Source organism: Corylus avellana, chromosome ca4 (assembly GCF_901000735.1).
Source record: "Corylus avellana chromosome ca4, CavTom2PMs-1.0".
In the NCBI taxonomy this organism is placed as follows: domain Eukaryota; kingdom Viridiplantae; phylum Streptophyta; class Magnoliopsida; order Fagales; family Betulaceae; genus Corylus; species Corylus avellana.
This window is the reverse complement of record NC_081544.1, coordinates 36,362,457-36,381,990: the sequence shown is the minus strand read 5'-3', so window position 1 is coordinate 36,381,990 and position 19,534 is coordinate 36,362,457. Positions and strand designations below refer to the sequence as shown.

Sequence of the window (19,534 nt, the reverse complement as noted above, 5' to 3'; positions counted from 1 at the left end):
GCATGGACAAATCCAAGGATCCAACAAACAAATAAATGCAGTTTTCACTCTCATATGACTAACCTTTTGCAATCAAACACTACTTACAAACTTGATCTGGTATCTGATACAAGAACTGATCAGTAGATCAGAATACTTCAGGAAGAGGCCGGCCTTGTAAAAATGATTTGAACAGCACAAGTGATCTCTCAGGCTGAGAGAATGGGGCTTCGTGGGATGCTCCTCTAATGGTGGCAAATGAAAGAATATTACCATAAACTTGAGTCCAACCACCGACCTGAAGGTAAAAGACAATGAGAATCTGTTTAGAACAACATACTTCTTAGTAGTAACACTTGGTAGTTATTGAGATTAAGTAGTCTTCAAAAAGATTCACCTGCTGCCCTTCAAACCATACCCTGTAAGGCACAGTGGTTTTCAGCCTTAATTCCTCTGCTAGTCCATGAACTAACTTTCGACTTCCAGTCAAAGGGATGACAGAATCTTGATCTCCACTGTAATTTGAAAATTTAATATAGAATCAACTACAATAATCTTCAAGATAAGTCTTTTCATTCATTTATCCCACTGGAAGATTGTTAAAGGTGAGATGCATTTACCTATAAACCAAGACTGGGATTCCTGCCTTAACGAGTTTTCCCACAATTGAGATTGTTGGTATCTCCAAGTCAAGCAGCTGATAATCGAGGATACTGCAGTGGACATAGAGGAAGAGAAGTTGTTAAAGACCCGATAAAAGAGAGCACTGCACCCGGACAGTCCAAGATTTAAAAGAAAAAGAATGTGTATAACTTCTACACTTCATTTTTCTTCCAGACATAAGACTCTTCTTGTTCTGTCAAATTATTTTTTCTTGCTTACACTTGAATAAGGCACTTTTTCCCACAAAGTATTGGTTTTCTTCTTATAAAACAAGTCCTTAATGAAAATTTAGCAATCTTGAAAGCTACACACTAGACCACTTGATCCACACTACTTGAGTTAATCATCGACTTTATCAATGTGCAAATTCACATCTTAGAACAAGATACTACAAAGTCTAGATAAGTAAAACACAAGATCAACTAATCGATATTCCCTGGCACTATCTCGTTACTTTCAAATTAGCACAAGGTGCATTAAGTTGATTTCTGTTGGAAGAGAATTACGTGCTGCAAACAGCCCATCGGCGAACTCCTACAAGACGTGCATGAAGAGCCATCTGCACATCTCTCCTGTTTAGATAATTAACTGTTTCATCTTCCACACAGACATCTATTGTCTCGGCAACTTGCTATTAGGCAGAAAAACACATAATGAGTTATTTGTACTTGATCATAAAGTAAGACAATTTAAAAATGGAATCAGATATGGAATGGACGGAAAAGCCAACAAATGATAGATGTGCTCACCTGGGGACTAAGGTACTTGGACTGTGAGAACACAGATGATATACAGACATCAAGGGTAACATCATACTTGTCCACAAATCTACTGGTTTCTCTACTCACTTGGCTCATCACCCTTGAACAAATAGGAGAAACATTTCCTCTGTAATATTCGTTCACATATCGCGAATAGTTACAAACAGAAGTGAACAATTTATATGTGGAGTCTGATATCAATCCATGGGACCAGAAGAACTCAGCCCTTGAATTTAAGTCCGTGGCGAATTCTAAAACTGGATTACCCATCTGCAATTAGAGTAAAGTCATGTTTCAGAACAATAATTTACTTGGCAAACTCAAAAGTCCCAGAAGGACTTGAGTGTGTTCATCTGTTTAAAGAACCATGTAGCAAAAGATCAACATTCAGTATAGCATGAGTCGGGCTTTTAAGCGAAAAAATTGAAATTTTAGGAATATATGCTTACAGCAATGCCTTTCAAATTGAATAATTTCTCCTTGTTGAATTGAAGCATGAGTTCTGCTAGTTGAGGAACATAATGACCTGGATATAGGCAGGAAAAGAAAAAGTCACTCAGTTCCCATCCCTCATTATCTGGTTTCATTGAGAATAACATAAAATCGTTTTTGTGCAACAAATGAATACCTGCATAGCTTTCCCCTGTAATGAACAAACTTCTGTTCCTATATAGTGGGAATCTCTCGTACCATTTTTGCAAAAACACCAGATTGTCCCTGGCTATTAACAACAAAGACAAAGATACAGAGTTTCAGAAATCAAAGGTAGCTAGTAAAGATGACCTTTTGTCAACTCAGAAAGTAGAATAAAACAAAACACATACAGTAAGCATTGAACATGGCATATCTGTAAAGTGAAACAACATAGTGCTACACTATATGATATAATGTAGAGAGCCTATCTGTCGAAAAGAATTTTTTTTTGGCTATGTCCTTTTCTGTAGACAGAAATCAAAAGAGTTCCGAGGGAATTGAAGGATAACCCAAAAAAATAGAAAAGGGAAGAAAAAGAAAAAGAAGTTGACTTGAATCTTCGGTATAGAAATTCTGTTTCTTCTTCAATTATGAAATTATTTTTATCTTTCTTCGCTTGCAAGTTTCTACAAGGAAAACTGGGGGAGAAATTCAAGAAATTAGAAAAAAGAAAAGAGAAAAGGAAGTAGTTTCACAGTAAGAATGGAACAATCAAATTGATGAAACATGCCTGTGATCTTGTCATTTACAGCCTCATAAGAGGAGGTATCAGTCGCATAAGAGAACCCAACTCCAATTGGTGACTCCAAATACAACATGTTTGCTTCTGCAAATCAGAGAGCATATATATGCTTAAGAATCAGAAAAGCACTTCACCCAGTAATGCAAACAACAAATACAGAAGAAATGTCTAATGCTAATCGCTGGATTTACTTACCTCTATTCCAGCTATATTGGTTCCTCACCAGTACCTCCCCACTAGGCCTAAAGGGCCCATTTTCAGAAAATGCCCCAACTCCCAAAGAAGAACAACCAGGCCCTGCGTACAAAAAACCAGACATTCAAAATCCAAACAGGCCTAATGTCTCTCTTTGTTGCAAGGACTCACAAAAAAAAAAAAAAAAAGTTACGTTGGTGAGGGAGAAATGGGGACCTCCATTTAGCCAGAGAACAAGCGGCTTGGAAGCAGGATCCACTTCTGCTTCAGCAAAGTAGTAAAACAAAGCTTTCTGTTTTTTATCATCAACGGTCACATAACCCGAATACTGCTGGAACCCGACTTGGGGTTGACCCGGTAACTGTACAATTCTATCAACCTCAGAGGGAGAAGATTCTGCTTCAGTTAGAAAATATAGCTGAAGCAAAGCTACAGCTATTGCCATGGTTTGCCATGGTACAGAAAGCATTGTCAAACCCAGAGAGCGAAGCACCTTGAGAGAGTTTGAGAATGAGAGAATTGAGAACGGGCAACGATGTCGCCCACTGGGGGGCATTATATCAAGAGAGGACTTCCTTTTTTTTTTTCAAAAAAGAAAAATTATTATTATTATTATTTAAACTTTTGTACCTTTGTAAGAATTGGACTCAAGGCATGAAAGTGATGTAAGAGACTCAGATGACAGATAGTGTGAGTGTGAGTCGGGTCCCCCTCCCTCTGTGTGGTCATGATTTGGGCTGAGTCAGCAAATGGGTGTGAGCTGTTCCTGAAAATGGAAGGACATAAATGTGTTTTCAAGTCATCAAGTCAAAGAGAGCACTCCATAGCGTGTGGGAAAGGCATTTGGATCTCTCTGCTCGGGCAACACTATTCGGATAACCCAGCAGAGATTGGTACTTCGGAAATAGTAAGCTCTTATTTAAATATTCATTTTTATTGTCACATGTATACAATTATATATCAGTCTATTAAGAATAATAACGCTATATAATTTGATTATTTTCATTTTCTCATTTTTCTTTTTAAGAACATTAAGGTAGAGTCATCTCCCATAACATTTAATACATAAAATTAATATATATTTTTTATTAAAACTAAAATTACTTGTCTATTAAATAATATTACTCATTAATTTGGACAATACAAATTATTTGTTGAACAAAATGAGACCCGACGTGATTCACGGACGTTAAGAGGGCTAGTTATGGGGTTAGACCAAAAAAATTAGTAATAGTATCGATGTACTGCTTAGGAACTGTGGTAGGATAGGACACATTGATATATACAGTGTAGACTGTTCCACGTAAAGGAGCTTTGTTGAATTTTCTCATCAAATGGTTGAATGTGACAATGAGTATAATTATATCTCTAAGGAAAAAGAGTCAGAAAAATGCTTTTATTTTGAGGAAAAGTATGGCAGAATCATGGCTTACGACGGCTAATGTCAGTTGAAAGAAGCAAAGCATACGTTCTTTTTGGTTTTCCTAGAACAATTTTGGCTTCAGTGACAGACTACACAGCAAATCCACCCACAAGTACAAATCCCAAATCTTTTGTTTCTCACCCCTTTTAACTTTCTTTCTCCACCAACACAGTGATTATCAGTGAATGAATTGAGTGCATGTGTACATACTTTCAACTCTTCTGTTCTTTGTCCTCTTATTAATTTTTGTCTTCAAACATAGAGCTAGCGTGGGCAAAGTGTATGCTTCAGTGAACAGGCTTTCGGGCATACGTATTGTATGTGCAAATACCTGAATATCTAACTTCTAAAAAAAGAGAAAAATTAACTATTAATAAGAATCCATAAAAATCAAAATTAATATATAGCACACACAATTAAGACTTAAGAGAAGAATTATGCTCTTAAATTAGCCAAAAATTGGGCAAGTATATGCACCATGTTAGTTGCAATTTTGGTGAGGAAAGCAAATGATTATGACATGCTGGAGAAAGCAATACTCTTTGCTAGCTTCAGTACTATATGTCCGATTAAAATCTTACGGACTATTTACTTTGTTTGACTTGTCCAATTGGCCTTTTGTTTTATCTCATTTCTGAAGATTCTTTGCCTCATGCTCAAGCACCTTCACAACTCTCTCTCTCTCTCTCTCTAAGAGGAAGTGGAGTGATGGCAGAAAGCATTTTGAGAGAACGTACAGCTTTTTCATTATTATCTTCACTTTATTACCTAACGCATAAGAAACTTTTCACCATTTTTAGTAATCTGGTATAAAATTCTGTTGCATAAACTTGGAGATTACAGACCCATAGTATTATGTAAGCATTTTTCAGGCTACCTCTTTGCAGTTATATGTTCTAAGTTTCTTTTCCACATAATTTTTATTATGGCATCAATGCCTTCAAAAATTAGTTTTGCTATTAACAAGAGTCCTGGCCTGCTTCATTCAAGCTCTATTAATTCCTTTTACTTTAGAAATACTTCCATTTTACTTTTACCCCTCTTCCACTTTGTACCAAGTGAAAAGATCTTGGGGTGTAACCATTAGGTTAGACGTCAGGGGTGGTTGCAATCGCTTCTCTCGATGGCTTCAAGGGTGGTACAATTACCTTCAAAGATTCAATTAGGACAATTAAGAAAAAATTTCTTTTGACTAAAGTGGTAGTGCCACATACATAAATTTTTTGCAAACTAACATAACTCTATCACATCGCACTGCCACGTTAAGGTGTAAGGAGAATGAAAGTAAAATAGGAGTAACTTTTCTTAACCTTATCAGGTGCAATACGAATAATGTAAAAGGGAAATGTTAGTGTAAGTACTTTGTTGTGTTTGGGCCACTCATTGCTTGATTCTCAGTCTCTTACTAAATTCAATCCCTTTAACTTTCTTTAGAATTCTTTCTTCTCAAAGATGCACTTTTAAACTGCCGACATATTGAATTAATTAAAAAAAGGTCAATTATATCAAAAAAAAAAAAAACAGTATTTCCATCCAACCCTTTATTACCACAGAATTAGATAATGATGACGTGAGAGCCAGGCTCTCAGCCTTAAACTAAAAAGAAGAAGAAAAAAAAGAAAAAAAGATTGCCCCTTTCTTCTTGTTTCTCTGTCTCAAATCTGCTACATACGACAAATCAGTCTGTTATTCTATGTTCTGTTTTCTTGGCAACAAGGTAAGATCTCATATTGTATCAAGAAACGTGCAAGCAGTTTCAAAAATGAAATTTTCCAATTCTGCAATATTAACTAGCTAGTAAGATGCCCTTTGCCTTTTCTTCAACTTTTTACCATGTGCAGTTAACCTCTTGTTTGTATGTGTAAATTGTACCAAAACATGAGCTACCTTTTTTTTTTTTTTTTTTTTTTGATAAACGAAAACATGAGCTACTTGTTTGTAGCACTTGGGGTTACTTTTTGGTTTAAAAAAAAAAAAGAAAAAAAAGCAAGAGTTGGGAAATGTGCTTGGAAGGAAGCATGAAGCTTATGCAATCTTTTCTGGACTCTTGAAATGGAAGCAAAGTTTCGCTTTTATCTTTTTTGCAACCTTTTTTTTCCCTACTCAAAGAGGCCTTTGATGATTCTATATATTTTTATTGTATACAAGGGTAAAGCTATGTGACTTTTTAAATTAAGAATACGATATCACTCATATTTTTTGCATGTTAGAACATCACAATTGCAATTCAATCCTTGATTCCTGGTTTTGATTGCCTGACCAAAACACTAAAAATTAACATGGTCTCGCGCGTATGAATTCAATGTGTCACCTTTGTGTGAAGCAACAAACGAAAGAAAATTCATATTGGTATATGTGATTGAGAGTGAGACTCTTCTTTTTCTAGCAAATTTTTTTGTGTATTTATGATTTCATCCGTTACAGTAATGTTTTTTGGTTCATTATTTTTAATGACTCAAAATACATGGAACTCTGGTAAACCTCGAAGCAACTTGACGAATTAGATGGCAGAAAATTCAACCAGGAAAATAATTATGAATTTGAAAGGGGAAGAACTCTAATTGACCAATCAGACTGCATGTCCGAGTTAATGTGAATGGGAAAGAAGAAAAGAAGGATAATGTTGAAGGTGAAAGCTTGAAAATGGATTGGAATTTGGAACCTGCTAAAAAGCTCTCTCTCTCTCTCTCTCTGTCTATCTCTCTCTCTCTCACACACACACACACAGTTGATGATGGGGTCAACAGGGAAATGATTTCCACTTGAGAATGTCGGAAAAAATTTATATTCGTGCGTGGCAAGACATTCCTGCGTTGATTTTTTTTTACCAAAGCTAGACCAACCATTTTGTAGAGACAAAAGGCAAAACCTACAAAAAGCTAACACAGACCCCCACCCAACATTTTCATATTGGAACCCACTCCACCACGTTGCGTTTGCCTTTGTCTTTCTGGTGCCCATCTCAACTAACTTCCGGAAGAAGATGTTAAAAGTATATTTTTGAAGAGTTGCACTCAAAGAGATAATCCGAAATCATCATTTCAATGTAATTATTATGAGCAAAGATTATAAAAAGTAAAGAAACACCTTGATGTATGGTTATCTTATCTCTTAATTTGATATTTAGGCATCCTTGTTTCAAGATGCTTTGCCTAATTGCCGCCCATGAATTAGAGGTCGTCTATTGGATGAAGAAATAATTATTGTAAACAAGTGTGCATTTGGTTTAACATCTTGTCACATGGGGGCATGCACCCTTTTATTGGCCTTTCAATCATCCGATTGCTCTACATACCGCCATCAAAGCAAGTCCAAAGGGAGGGGTTGGGGATTTTTTTTCCCCCAGAATCTTTTCTTTTAGAACTTTATTATGATGCCACGTTTTAAAAAAAAAAAAAAATTAAAGATTTTTTTTGAAAATAAATAAATTCGGGGCTAGTTCTCCCAACCTAAAGGGTGTAGTTCTGCTCCTAACTCTAGAGTTAGATTCTTAGTTTCGTCTTCGAGTGGCCCTCTTCTCGGCCTTTTAGTCAAGAAACTATAGGAGCAAATATGTTTGGATCCATTTTCCAATTTATTAACTGTGTTTTTTAAGTAATTGTTGGCTCTCACACCTCCGTCTGTGGTTTTATTTTATTTGAATAATCAAGTTGTATTTAAAAATGTAGATATGGTTGAACATGTGGGCATATGGGGGCCATGGCACTAAACAGAAGGTAAAAAACTATTAAGATAAGGGGATTAGGTCAAAATCACCTTTAGAATTTTAATATGTCTCTTCTTCCTCATGCGCACCTTTTAACCAAAAGAATGCTTTTCTTTTGTCCTTGTGGTGTCCACCGAGAAGGACAGGGGGGCGCTATTATATACAAGTGCACATGGCCATCGGCCATAAGATTAAAACCTCTCAGTACTTCTTGGCTATAATACTTTACGGGAAGGTTATGGGGCTCTTCTATATTTTAGTTACATGTGAGAACATAACCTGCAGCGCGTGCTATGTGCATAGACTGCGTGAAAGAGACCCAGAGAGAGAGAGAGAGAGCTCAAAAGAAAAAGGTGTATACAATAATTCCGAGCTTCCAACGTCCAATTTACAACGTTCCATCAGAGAGGTGACAAAACGAATTTTCAGAATCATGCTCTTTTTCTCTCTAAAGCCGTTATGGATGTACGAGGGTAGGTTGTCTTTTTTGTTGTTACATTCAGCTCCTGATCATGGAAAGGGCTCGAGGAAAAACAATAATAACAATAGTGTATTAATCATCAAGTTTTTTAGACTCAAATGGCTTCAATTAAACCCTCTAAACTCTAATCTCTTAGGTCTCTCTCTCTCTCTCTCTCATTTGGGCCATTTTTTGTTCTCTCTCTAAGCCCCTCTTATTCGACGATAAAATACATTGTAAATTAATCCAACTCACATGCACAGCTCTAATTCTGGTGAAGAAGAGATAGATTGATCCTGAGTTAGCTTCTTAAAATGGGTCATTTGTTTTGGGATCATGATTGGGCCCATAGGCACCCACTTCTGTGGCCCAACATTTTTGTCTCTGGGACTGGGACCATGGTCCAACTTACACATTTGCAACAATTCACGAGAAGTAGACGAAGCCATCATAATAGCAGACCTGCCCTACACAAGTAAGCCCATATTATCACTGGTAGGCTGGTAGCCACTTACTTCTACTTTTCTAAAACCATGTGCGTTTTACAACAAAGAAACAAATATCCATGGACACCCAACAGAAATTGCTAAAGGACAACTACGAAACAGCGCATGCACTCTACAACACGAGCCAGAACATTCCTTTCGTTTCTTTTCTTTTCTTTCCACGCCAAAGAGAATAAATAAATAAATAATGATATATACTCCGCTCTCTCCAATATTGACGCGGAGCAATTTCATGGTATAAAAAATGGGTGAAGATAAATAGCACGCTGGCAAAATTTTTATTATTATTTTTTTTTTGGCATTAAAATATTAAAAAAAAAAAATTTCCTACTCGCCGTGCTGAGCTCGCCGCGTGCTCTAAATCACAGCTCATAAAAAATAATAATAATACTAAATACTACACCCCTCACCTCGTCTCACCCTCATTCCATTATATTAACATTGATTTTTTTTTAAAAAAAAAAAAACAAAGACTAATAGACACTGCCTTGCTACATCCATTTGATTAAGCGTTTAGTAAAATTGAGATTTAACCTTCAAATGCATTGTCAAACAATTTTGTTTAAAAACAAACGATTTCTTTCACCACAATATATATTGCTCAACCTGCTTTTGCAAATTGCCAGATTTGCTGGTAGAGAAGAGAACACAAAAGTAACAACCTCGAACACCTATCTTACATTTCAGTTCTCAAATTATGCGAGTTCATATCTTGTATACTGAGGGCTACTGCAAGTCTGCAACTTCCATTCAAGGCGTAGCGCTTTCATTAGATACAAGGGTATAATTTCTTCCAAACTAAAAGAAAATCCTAAAAAAAAAGAAAAAAAAAAAAAGGGAGAGGCCAAAACAAGAAAGAAACTAAAGCATCTCAAGCCCGCAGTTGTTTGTCAACCAGTACTCTTCAATTATGCAGCAGCTTTCCGTGCAATCAAAGTGGAAGAATCCTGGTCAATTTCTTTCCGAGATGCTTCCCAAAGTCGATGCTCAATCCCCAATTTCCTGAGCTCCATCAGACCTTGCTCAACTGAAATGCAACATTCGGATCAGTGATAATTCATGAGAAGCAGTTGAGCTCTCACTCTAAAAGAATGAAGTACAATTACCATCAACAGCATCATGTGAAGTTGGCGAATTCCCACTGCGGTTAATCCAAAACTGAAGCCGTTCTTTTGCAATATCCTCCTCAATACGATGAGCTTTGGCTCTTCTCCAGAAATATGTAAGCCATGCCTGTGCAAATGGAACGCGGAAAATACCAGATTCAGCATTTTGAAAATATCTGATTGATCTGTGAAATCTGTTCTATAAAAGTAACAGCAAAAAGTACTAAGCATTTGAAAATTACTGAACAGAGAGATCATTTAAAGCCTTAAACAGTGGCCAACACATCTACAGTACTTCCTAAAGGTGGTGAAAAAGAAACGAAAAGAAATGCAAGAGATGACCCCCAAAGTCACATTCAACATAACCCCCTCCCAACATGTTCTGCAAATAGCATTTAGAAGGACTGGAAGCTGAGCTGAGAATTAATATGAAATACTGACATGGATTTGAAATTTTGATCAGAAACAAAAGCTAATGGCATGATAAATTCAGGCCAGAACAAAGTCGATTCTAACAGCAGTTAAACAAAAGGCAGATAAGAATAAAGCAAGAAAAATTCAAAGTGTTGGCCAGAAGACTAGGAATACATATTGCAATAATGATATAGAGTCAACTAACATGATTGGGATAAAAACAAAGTTAATCAAGGTGAAAAAAAAAACCCAGACCTCCTTGAAAAGAACATCCTCAGACTCCTCTGGGCTTAGTTCTGCAAGAAAAAAATGATCTCAATAGATCAGGTGCTCATATGATAAAAAAATCATGATGCGACCACGCATCAAAGAATAACAAATTTAAAACCAGCCGACAAATTAAGTTAGAATGAAACAATGATTACAAATATATGTACTTTTAGGGCATCGGCTTGCAGTGACTGCAAATTTCATCATAATAAATTGGATTCGATAATTATGGTACTATTTTGGTTCTCTCAAGTGACTGATTGATCATTAGTATTTTGGCAAAAAAAATCTTTTGAATAAGTGCTATTATCCACCATCTTCAATTGATGATATAGGTAGTTTTTCTCAATTCCAGCATGAGGTAATATTTTCTGAAGCAAAATGAAGGGAAGCCCCAAATATGGCTTACCAAATGCCTCCATAAACTTCGGATCACTTGGTGATTTAAAATCTGGAAACATTAGAGGAAAAGGTAAGTACATTTCAGTGAACTGACATTTTACTAAAGAAAATGTGATTTGTGGAATCAAGACAAACTAACTGAAACCAGAGTGCTTGCAGAGTGTCATGTGATCATCACTCACCTGAAATAGATAGTCGAGTAGAGTTTGGTCGACGTTGTTGGGCCAGTGAGAGCACAATGGCTTCCTCAACCTTGAAAATGGGCAACCATTATACATGTTAATTTATCTAGTAGCAGATAACCAAGAGAGAAGCACCAAAGCAGTAAACTCAACGACTATTAAAGAAAGCTAATGCATTTCAGATTTGGTGCTTGAATTTGAGAAATTAACCGCTTTTTTTTCTTAATTAAACAAGTCAAATAATTTATTAGGAGAGAACCTTCAAGGAAGCAAGCTCTTTCAATCCCATTTCAACTGAAAGCATGCTCTCGATATTTCCTTCTCCAGTTAAAAAATCATTGACGTCCTGAACTTTGTTCCTCTTCTCAGGATCATCATCACCTGCTAAACAAAATGGAACAACAATGAGAACATGTCACCACTTCCAACACAATGAAAACGACTACAATCCTCACCCCAGCATAAAAGGAAAAATAATTGCAAGGGCCAATTAGGGTTTACTAGCCTTTTTCCCAACCTCCCTCCTTGGCCTTTTGTCCTGCAGAAAGGACAACCTCAAATGGAAGAGGGGCTAAGGAAGACCAATGTTCATACTTTGACATTGCAATATCCGCACAGATACCTACAAATCATGAAAGATGTTATATAAGATAGGAAGTCAGATGTGATAATGAACTGTATGTCATCCACCTATTCAAGCAAAAACATATTAAAACCAGATAATGAGGATGCACGTTTGCAAACATGTTATGAACCTAAATAATTCATAGTTCACGATAGGTCCTAATTGAGGTGGGGGAAGGGTAAAAAGAAAAAAGGCTTCTGGAATTTATAAGGATTTTAGAACTTCACCACCAGTACGCACAGCTAGTATTCGAATTATATCATAAAACAAAGATATTTAAAGTCATAAAAGAACTATTTCCCTCGATTACCATATTTTGCAGCTAGGCCCCAGTAGCGAGCAAGCCAACACCTCTTCAGAACAACTTCTTCCTGAAACATGTAAAATACAAGATACTTAATCTCCAAATGACAACAAAAAGGCTCCTTTACAACAATGCAATGACATACCATCTCTTTCTGAGTCAGTATCATTCTTTGTGTCATTGATCGAAGAGCATTTACTTCAGATTCAGCTCCATGAAGCTGTTGCATAACAGCTGCAGCCCCATCTTTTGCATTCTGATTCAAGCAACAAACAAAAGCCAAGACTTCAGATGTAGCAGTAGCAGGAGCAGAAGCTCCTCAGAAACTATGGATTCTAAAAGAACACAAATAGGGTGGATATGAAAGGCGTGCTAGCCTACTTACCACCACTTCAGATCGAAGCAAATCAATTTCCTTATCTACTCCACCCTTGGGCTTTTTTGCATCTTTAAGTGCAGCCTGTGAAATAAAAAGGTCCCATCAGAGGGAGTATTTTTCAAAGGAAAAATTTTAACCATGCTCTACTGTCTGATGGGATAACAGTTCATTCTGTTCATGGTCCAATACTCCTGAGATAGGAAGGACTACACATGAGGGCCCACTGAACAAGTATAAGTTTTTACAGCTCAAATCAAGGTAGAACATTAATGAAGTGGAAAAGTCACAACTGTTTGTTTACCATTTACACACTTGAAATAAAGTACATTTCAAGTATCACTTATTACCTCTTTTTGACGCAGCGCAGCTTCCTTTCTGCAGATTAACAACGTAGAATGTTATTACATTTACATTAAGAAGTAAATAAGGCCACACATGAGCTTTTCAAGACTTGAATGTACCTGCTCAAGAGTTTAGCTTCCAAAGATACACCTTCTCCAAGAGCAGCAACCTGCAGACTTGTAATCAAGCAGCAAAGTTTAGACATTGAAATAGCATTGATATATCATATCTTCAAATATGATAATGTGAAAAAGAGTTTTAGATTTCAAATCACCTAACCCTCAAATATTTTAAAAAGAAAAGAGGTCCAAATCAACCAATGATCTTTAGGGTGTAAAATGTATTTTGCAAGGCAACTTTAGCGTGCAGGCAAAATCGTTCATCCTTGTGGGTGGTGTCAGTTGGCTTAACGTGTACAAGTCTTTTGTCGTTGAACAATAGGACTTGGGGTTGAATCCCGCCTATAACAAGGGAGGAGGGGTTTGGGAGAAGGGAGAGGACTACCCACCCATTGTGTAGCCCACAAATCCAATAGGCCTTTGGTGGACCAAAGAAAAAAAAAACGAATCAATGTTTACCAATGACTTACCAGTAAAATGAATTCAGGAAATTCCCTGATTTCTTCTTTTTCTTTACAAATATTTTTGAACAAAAACAAAAATGTTTATGAGATCACATACAGCGTTAAGGAAAGTTCTGCCCCTGCTCTAAGAATGAGCATTGTCAATTGTTTCTTCCAAATGGTTTATTATATTTACCTATAATAATATCTGCTAAACAAATAGAATTATCTATTGTTTGGATTAAGAGAAAGGGAAAGAGCTAACAATGTGGGGGAAGGGATGAATAAATAGAGAATCTAATTGGGTCAAATGTCAAAAACTCAATAAGCTTATAAATTACTTGATGTAATTTTTTCAAGCTCGTCCTATGTTACAATATTGTCAAGCTCTTGCCCTAGGACCTGTCAGGATTGCACAAAGCAGGGAAGCCTCAACCATGTAAAAGCACCCATATAAGAGAAGTTCTAACACATTGGAAACAAAGTACACTCTGACATTATGCCGTACAGCATCAAAACAGAGCAATTACCTGTTTCTCAAGCTCCTTAACTCTGGCTTCTGCTTCGTCACATCTATCTTCCTCAAGCCTGAGCTGTACATCAAATCCAAAACATAGTTAACTACTGATAAGTGAAATAAAATGTATTCATAAATAAATCACTTTGTTGGGCAAAGGCAAGAAGAAAATATTGCACCTTTTCATGAATATTCTCATTCTCTTCTTGCAGAATATCAAGCTGTAAGGTGAGAAGTGGTTAATTTCAAGACAAGCTCCTAGCAGTGACAAAACATTTTTCTGTATATCTAATTAATATACTCACCATTCATATTCAGCTTACATAACAAGCACACACGCACAAACAAAGAAAAGTAAATTAATGTAGTTGACATACTTCATCACAAAGTGCAGAAGCCTCACGATGATCTCCAAAATCATTTGATTTGAAATGTCCCATATCTGATGAGAATCTGTAATTCAAGCCATTAACTATCTCCAACTTATCAAAAATTATATGGAATTCACTAAACAGTTACAGAATCTGAAACATACATAACAGTAGGCCTCAATATCTAGATACAAATATACATGCATATCTATAGACTATAATAGAGCCACCAATCCTAAATTCCAGGAGAATAAGGTATTCATCACTGAAATGAGGAAGTATATTACATGTAAAACTAAAACTGGATTCACAAGCAATTTGATGGCATCCTGAAGTTGTAGGCAAAGTAATTTTATTTATATTTTTACATTTTTTATGGTACTTCACAGTTGATGAGTCCCATTTTTCCAAACTAAAACGATCACCTACAATGATTAAACAAATGAGAATCATCAATTTGTCTATATATAACTTTTTTAAGGTAAGAACATATTTCCTTTTTTTTTTTTTTTTTAATTTTCTCGGTTATTTTAAATATAATGATGCCAAAATTGTCCACCTCTTATTGCTTTGCATAATTGCAGAAGGAGACTCTATTGACGGCAGAGACACCGCAGTTCTCAATGGTGCATTATTTGGGGGTACCAATGGCACCGCCGCACGAGTCGACATGGATGATGGCCTTCCCGTTGACGTCGAGCGAACTGACTGAGTTTCCTCTACAAAGTTCTGAGCCAACCAATTAAAAACATGCAAAAAAAAAACAATTAGCATTTCTACTACACTAAATCCCAAGCCTTCCCTCAAATATCATTCTCATATACAGCAACATCTAAGCCAACCAATTCGCTCATAAAAAAAGCTCAAAACTTCACTAATTCAGCTTCTAAAAGTAAAAAAAATCAAAGCTAGTCTTCGATTCCATAAAAAAAAAATTTCTCATTTGCTCAAGAATATGATAGTTATAGTAAATATCTCTAGGTGAAAAGCCTCGGAAGTAAACCCAAACTCAATGGAGCGAAAAATTTCGATTCACTCGAAAAAACAGAACAAAAACACAATGTAGGACGAAAGCTGAAATCAACAGCTCATGTGAGATCAACGTTGCTCTGCATCGAGCTCGAACCCGATCTCGTCGCACACTAAACAACTGGAAGGTAGGGTTCGAAATTACCGCAGTTGAAGGAGATCTGTTAGTCCTGATAGGCGGAACCTCAGGGTTTTTGGTAGTGGTGGTGGTGGTTTTGAGGGCGGTCCTTGAGAGAGCGAAAGGTGGAGGAGCACTGTAACGGAACCCTAGGTCGTCGCCGTCGTCTTCATCGTCGTCGTCGTCGGCGGTCTGGGAGGCCATAACCTGAGCGAGGCGATGAGCCGCGGCTTTGGCTGCGAAGTTCTGGTTTCGCTTGACGGTCGAGAAGGCGGTGGCGGAGGAGGAGCGCACGTGGGGCGCACGCGACGGGGACATGACCGGTGAGGACGGGTTGGTTCCTGTGGTGCTGGATTCGCTGCTCCATTGGCGAACGTAGAGCGGGCTGTCGGTTCGCTTCCGGTCCATGGTGAATACGCGCGCGTGAGCTTTATAGGCCGAAAACAAATGAAAATGCCGACTCAGTGTCAGTGGTTGCCTAGATCTTCGTGTATTGTAGCTAGCGAAGAGAGTAGAGAGTGACTGTGTATGTTTCGGTGAGAGAGAGAGAGAGGCGCAGAGTTTCTTGGAAGTATACGTGTAATCCACTAATTTGTGTTTGGCGAACCGGGAAAGTGTTTAAATAGTGTGGTAGAGGACTGGTGATCGAGATGTGTGCGCATATTTATGGTGAAACTAATAGCTCTAGAAACGGACTAATCAGCTTAAGAATTGGGAATCAGCAGGATGGACATTCATCAATCTGCAATTTAGTAAAATTTATTATCCGAATTAATTAATTGGCGAGAATCCAAATCATCATATTATCCACAAGTTGTTATACTGTACACATTAGATAACAGTTACATAAAATGATCAGGTCCTATGTTTATCAGATTGTTGCTGCTTCTTTTCCTTATCAGCTTGATCTTTCACTTAATTGATTGCGGAGCTGTCTCAATATCAATTGATCAATCTGTTCCAATAAAAAGAAAAGGTAATTGAGAAGATTCATTGAGTGTAACCACTGCTCTAATTAAAAGGAGTATTCTTGACTATTTGATGATCTAGTTAATTAATTGTTGAGATATTAATATGAAAATAGAATAATTTCAGTTTAGTCATTAATTTTGTCGAGATAAAAAAAGTGTTTGTATAGTGAAAATGGGGTCCATTAAGGATATGGCCCCAAGTATGGAACATAAATGCCGTGGGCACTTCGACTAGTGGTTGGCGGAGATATTTTGCGGCGGATAATGTTGACAAATTCTTCCAAAATTTTCATCGCATTCAGCTGCAGACGTGCTCACGTTGGGAGTTTCGGTAGTGCTATCAACGTGTGTGCGTGTCGGAAGAACGATTATTTGATCCTTGTTTTTTATTAGGAAGAGCATTCTTAGAATTTTCTGTCTAAATTCTCTCTCATTTTTTATCCAAATTTTTTAAAGTTTGAATTAAAAAAAAAAAAACAGCATTAAGGAAACAAGGGAATTAAAAGTGAAAACCCCACCAAAAGATTCAATATTGTCATATTATGATTGATGAATAAGAAAAGTCAAATCAAAGCAAAAGTCACGTAGCGAATTTTCCTGGAAATAGCCGCCCCTTCAGTCTTGATGCTTGAGATTTGTTATGGTGCATGAGAGCCTATGGGTCGCTAGACAAGTCCTTAAAGCTCTATTCTCATCCATTAGCTTCTTGATCTGGGAAAACAGTTCCTTAATGGCTTCTCTCTTCTCATCATTTCTCCTTATCAACTCAGCCTGCTGCCGCAGATTCTCCTCCATCAGCTTCGTCACCTCCAACTGCAATTCGTCCCACATTTTCTTCCTTTCTAAATCAGGCATTCCAAAGTTACTATGCTCAACGCCATTTATAATCTTCTTCTCACTGGAGTTCTTCCTCAAGTCAAAGTTGGAGGTTTCAGCTTCAAAACCAGGATCTTCTGCAACGGGCTGAGGGTGGGAAATGGATGCCTCCAATTCCATATCTCCGGAGTTTCGTAGGTGTTGCACTCGTCTAAAGGAACCCGGTGGAGATAAAAAAGGTCTGGGAATGGATGAAGATTTGAGGTGGTCGTAGTTTTGAGCTAGCAAACGGTAGGACTTATGCAAGTCTTCCACCATTTTTATGAGCTCAGGTCTACTATTGTAGAACATCTCGGCTCTCTTCGCAAATGAAACTCCATCATCTTCTATAATACTTAGCATGAGTTTGGTCTTCTTATCCAAATCTGCATTAATGGGATCGCAGGCTTTGAAATTAGTACTCTTGAGTTCTTCGTTTAAGATATAGACACATGCAAGACTTCAGAATATAGAAATACATAAATAAATAAATTAAAGAATTAAAGGAGAAAAAAACAAACAAACAAAAGGCATATCATAAGTTTCCAATATCTTGCTTTTTTTTTTTTTTTTTTAATAGAGGACTAATTGGCTATTCTACCTAAGCATTATCAGGATATCGGTGAATTCTTAAGGCGACTAATATTAATTAGGTGAAGATTCGAACCTACGCTCTTGCTCATGTGCCTGGACTTCAAGGAGATTTCCTTAAAACAACTGAATTGCCACCACCACCGATGGTCCAATATCTTGCTTGAAATAGAGGAATTTGAATGTACAATTTCCCAAGAATTGCTTCATACATCAATGAGGCATTAGTGGATCAATCTTAACCTTGAACTAAATTATTTGCCTCTTAATTTCCCGTCCCATTGGCCAAATTTTATCTAGAAAACTCAATATTTTTTTTACTACCCACTTTTTAAAAACACGTTACATTCTACTCATAAAATTATTTTATACTCCATTTAAATATTCTGTTTGAATTTGGACTTTGTGGAGTGATACGAGCCGACAATGATACTCAATAAATACCATTTTGTGAAAAGGTCTCCAAATTATAAAACCGGAGGTAACTTTCTTTGCAATGGTTTTGATTAACCATTTTACATACAATTTTCAAATACATAAAACTACCACTGTGAATACTCTTAATTAAATGCGAAAACAAGAGTTTCTCAATCATGTCAAATAATGCGTACATAGGTGTTGCAATGTAACATGATGACCATGCCATAACAAAAAACCTACTATGGCTATCAACTCAAATCCCGGAAAAAGAGACAGAGACAAAGACAGAGACCTGATATGGTAGTTTGAAGCCATTCAGATTGATGAGAACGACTATGGCTATCACACCACCATGACGATGGAGAACGGCCTTCTTTTACCTCTGAAACCATCTTTTTCTTGGGCTTGTCTCTGTGGAAAGTGATATAAACTAAACCAAAAAGAAGGTGAACGACTGAAAAGACAGTATGTAGTATTTGAAATTCTAGACGTTAAGGGACACTAGTTTGTTAGCCACCTCCTGATTTTAAGGATTTCAAATTTGAAACACCCATCATAATTTAATTACAATAATTTTACGATCAGTTGACATATGTGCTAAAAAATAATTGATATATACGTGATTTTGTTTCCTTATACATATCAAAACAAAAATATTTTTCGGGATCTTATAAGTTAGGAAACTTTTCTTCCACATAAAAGTACTCCATGTGAGATACAATACAAATACAAGACCAAATGACTTTTTTTTTTTTTTTTAGTAATATTAGAAACTACATTTTTATCTCACAACTATGTTATAATGTTGGTTGATATAGTAATTCCAACCAATTTTTAGATTTTTTTTTTTAAAACAATGACTTATTTAAAGGTCAATTAAGACTAATTAACACGTCAGTATTATACAATAATTCTTTAAAAAAAAAATATATATATATATATATAGGAGACATTTAATAACCCTTTTAAGGCCTCTTTTTGTGCCCGTTACCCTAAAAAGAGAATAGATAGACATTTGTTAAATAATTTTAAAAGTTATTCTTGTGTCCGTAAAAAAAATGCTGATATTAAAAAATTATTATTCTACTTGACTTGTTTGTTTCTTATATAATTTGCACGTTGTTCAAAAAGCTAAACGTCACTTTAAGTACAAATTAGAAAGAAGCA

The 19,534-nt window shown here is 36.5% G+C and overlaps 3 protein-coding genes across 3 annotated transcripts; all 3 read right to left on the bottom strand.

Annotated features, from left to right (window-relative positions):
• Positions 1-78: 78 nt before the first annotated feature.
• Positions 79-3,373, bottom strand: LOC132176891 (serine carboxypeptidase-like 45). Its single transcript, XM_059589050.1, has 10 exons — positions 3,031-3,373; positions 2,815-2,916; positions 2,608-2,703; positions 2,032-2,124; positions 1,853-1,929; positions 1,392-1,673; positions 1,149-1,273; positions 600-692; positions 377-494; positions 79-277 (listed from the first exon to the last, which is right to left on the bottom strand). The coding sequence occupies exons 1-10, from the start codon at positions 3,368-3,370 to the stop codon at positions 128-130; spliced, it is 1,476 nt and encodes a 491-aa protein (XP_059445033.1). The 5' UTR covers positions 3,371-3,373; the 3' UTR covers positions 79-127.
• Positions 3,374-9,568: 6,195 nt separating this feature from the next.
• On the bottom strand, positions 9,569-16,127 carry LOC132178588 (coiled-coil domain-containing protein SCD2). Its single transcript, XM_059591038.1, has 17 exons — positions 15,558-16,127; positions 14,943-15,112; positions 14,390-14,465; positions 14,192-14,233; positions 14,026-14,088; positions 13,053-13,102; positions 12,939-12,966; positions 12,598-12,672; positions 12,358-12,468; positions 12,219-12,279; positions 11,789-11,905; positions 11,543-11,664; positions 11,284-11,353; positions 11,109-11,150; positions 10,685-10,725; positions 10,016-10,142; positions 9,569-9,936 (listed from the first exon to the last, which is right to left on the bottom strand). Exons 1-17 carry the CDS (start codon positions 15,936-15,938, stop codon positions 9,818-9,820), a joined length of 1,695 nt encoding a protein of 564 aa, XP_059447021.1. The 5' UTR covers positions 15,939-16,127; the 3' UTR covers positions 9,569-9,817.
• Positions 16,128-17,116: 989 nt separating this feature from the next.
• Positions 17,117-18,759, bottom strand: LOC132178495 (protein NETWORKED 3C-like). The gene is made up of 2 exons (XM_059590923.1): positions 18,660-18,759; positions 17,117-17,742 (listed from the first exon to the last, which is right to left on the bottom strand). The coding sequence occupies exons 1-2, from the start codon at positions 18,757-18,759 to the stop codon at positions 17,117-17,119; spliced, it is 726 nt and encodes a 241-aa protein (XP_059446906.1).
• Between the last annotated feature and the right edge of the window lie 775 nt (positions 18,760-19,534).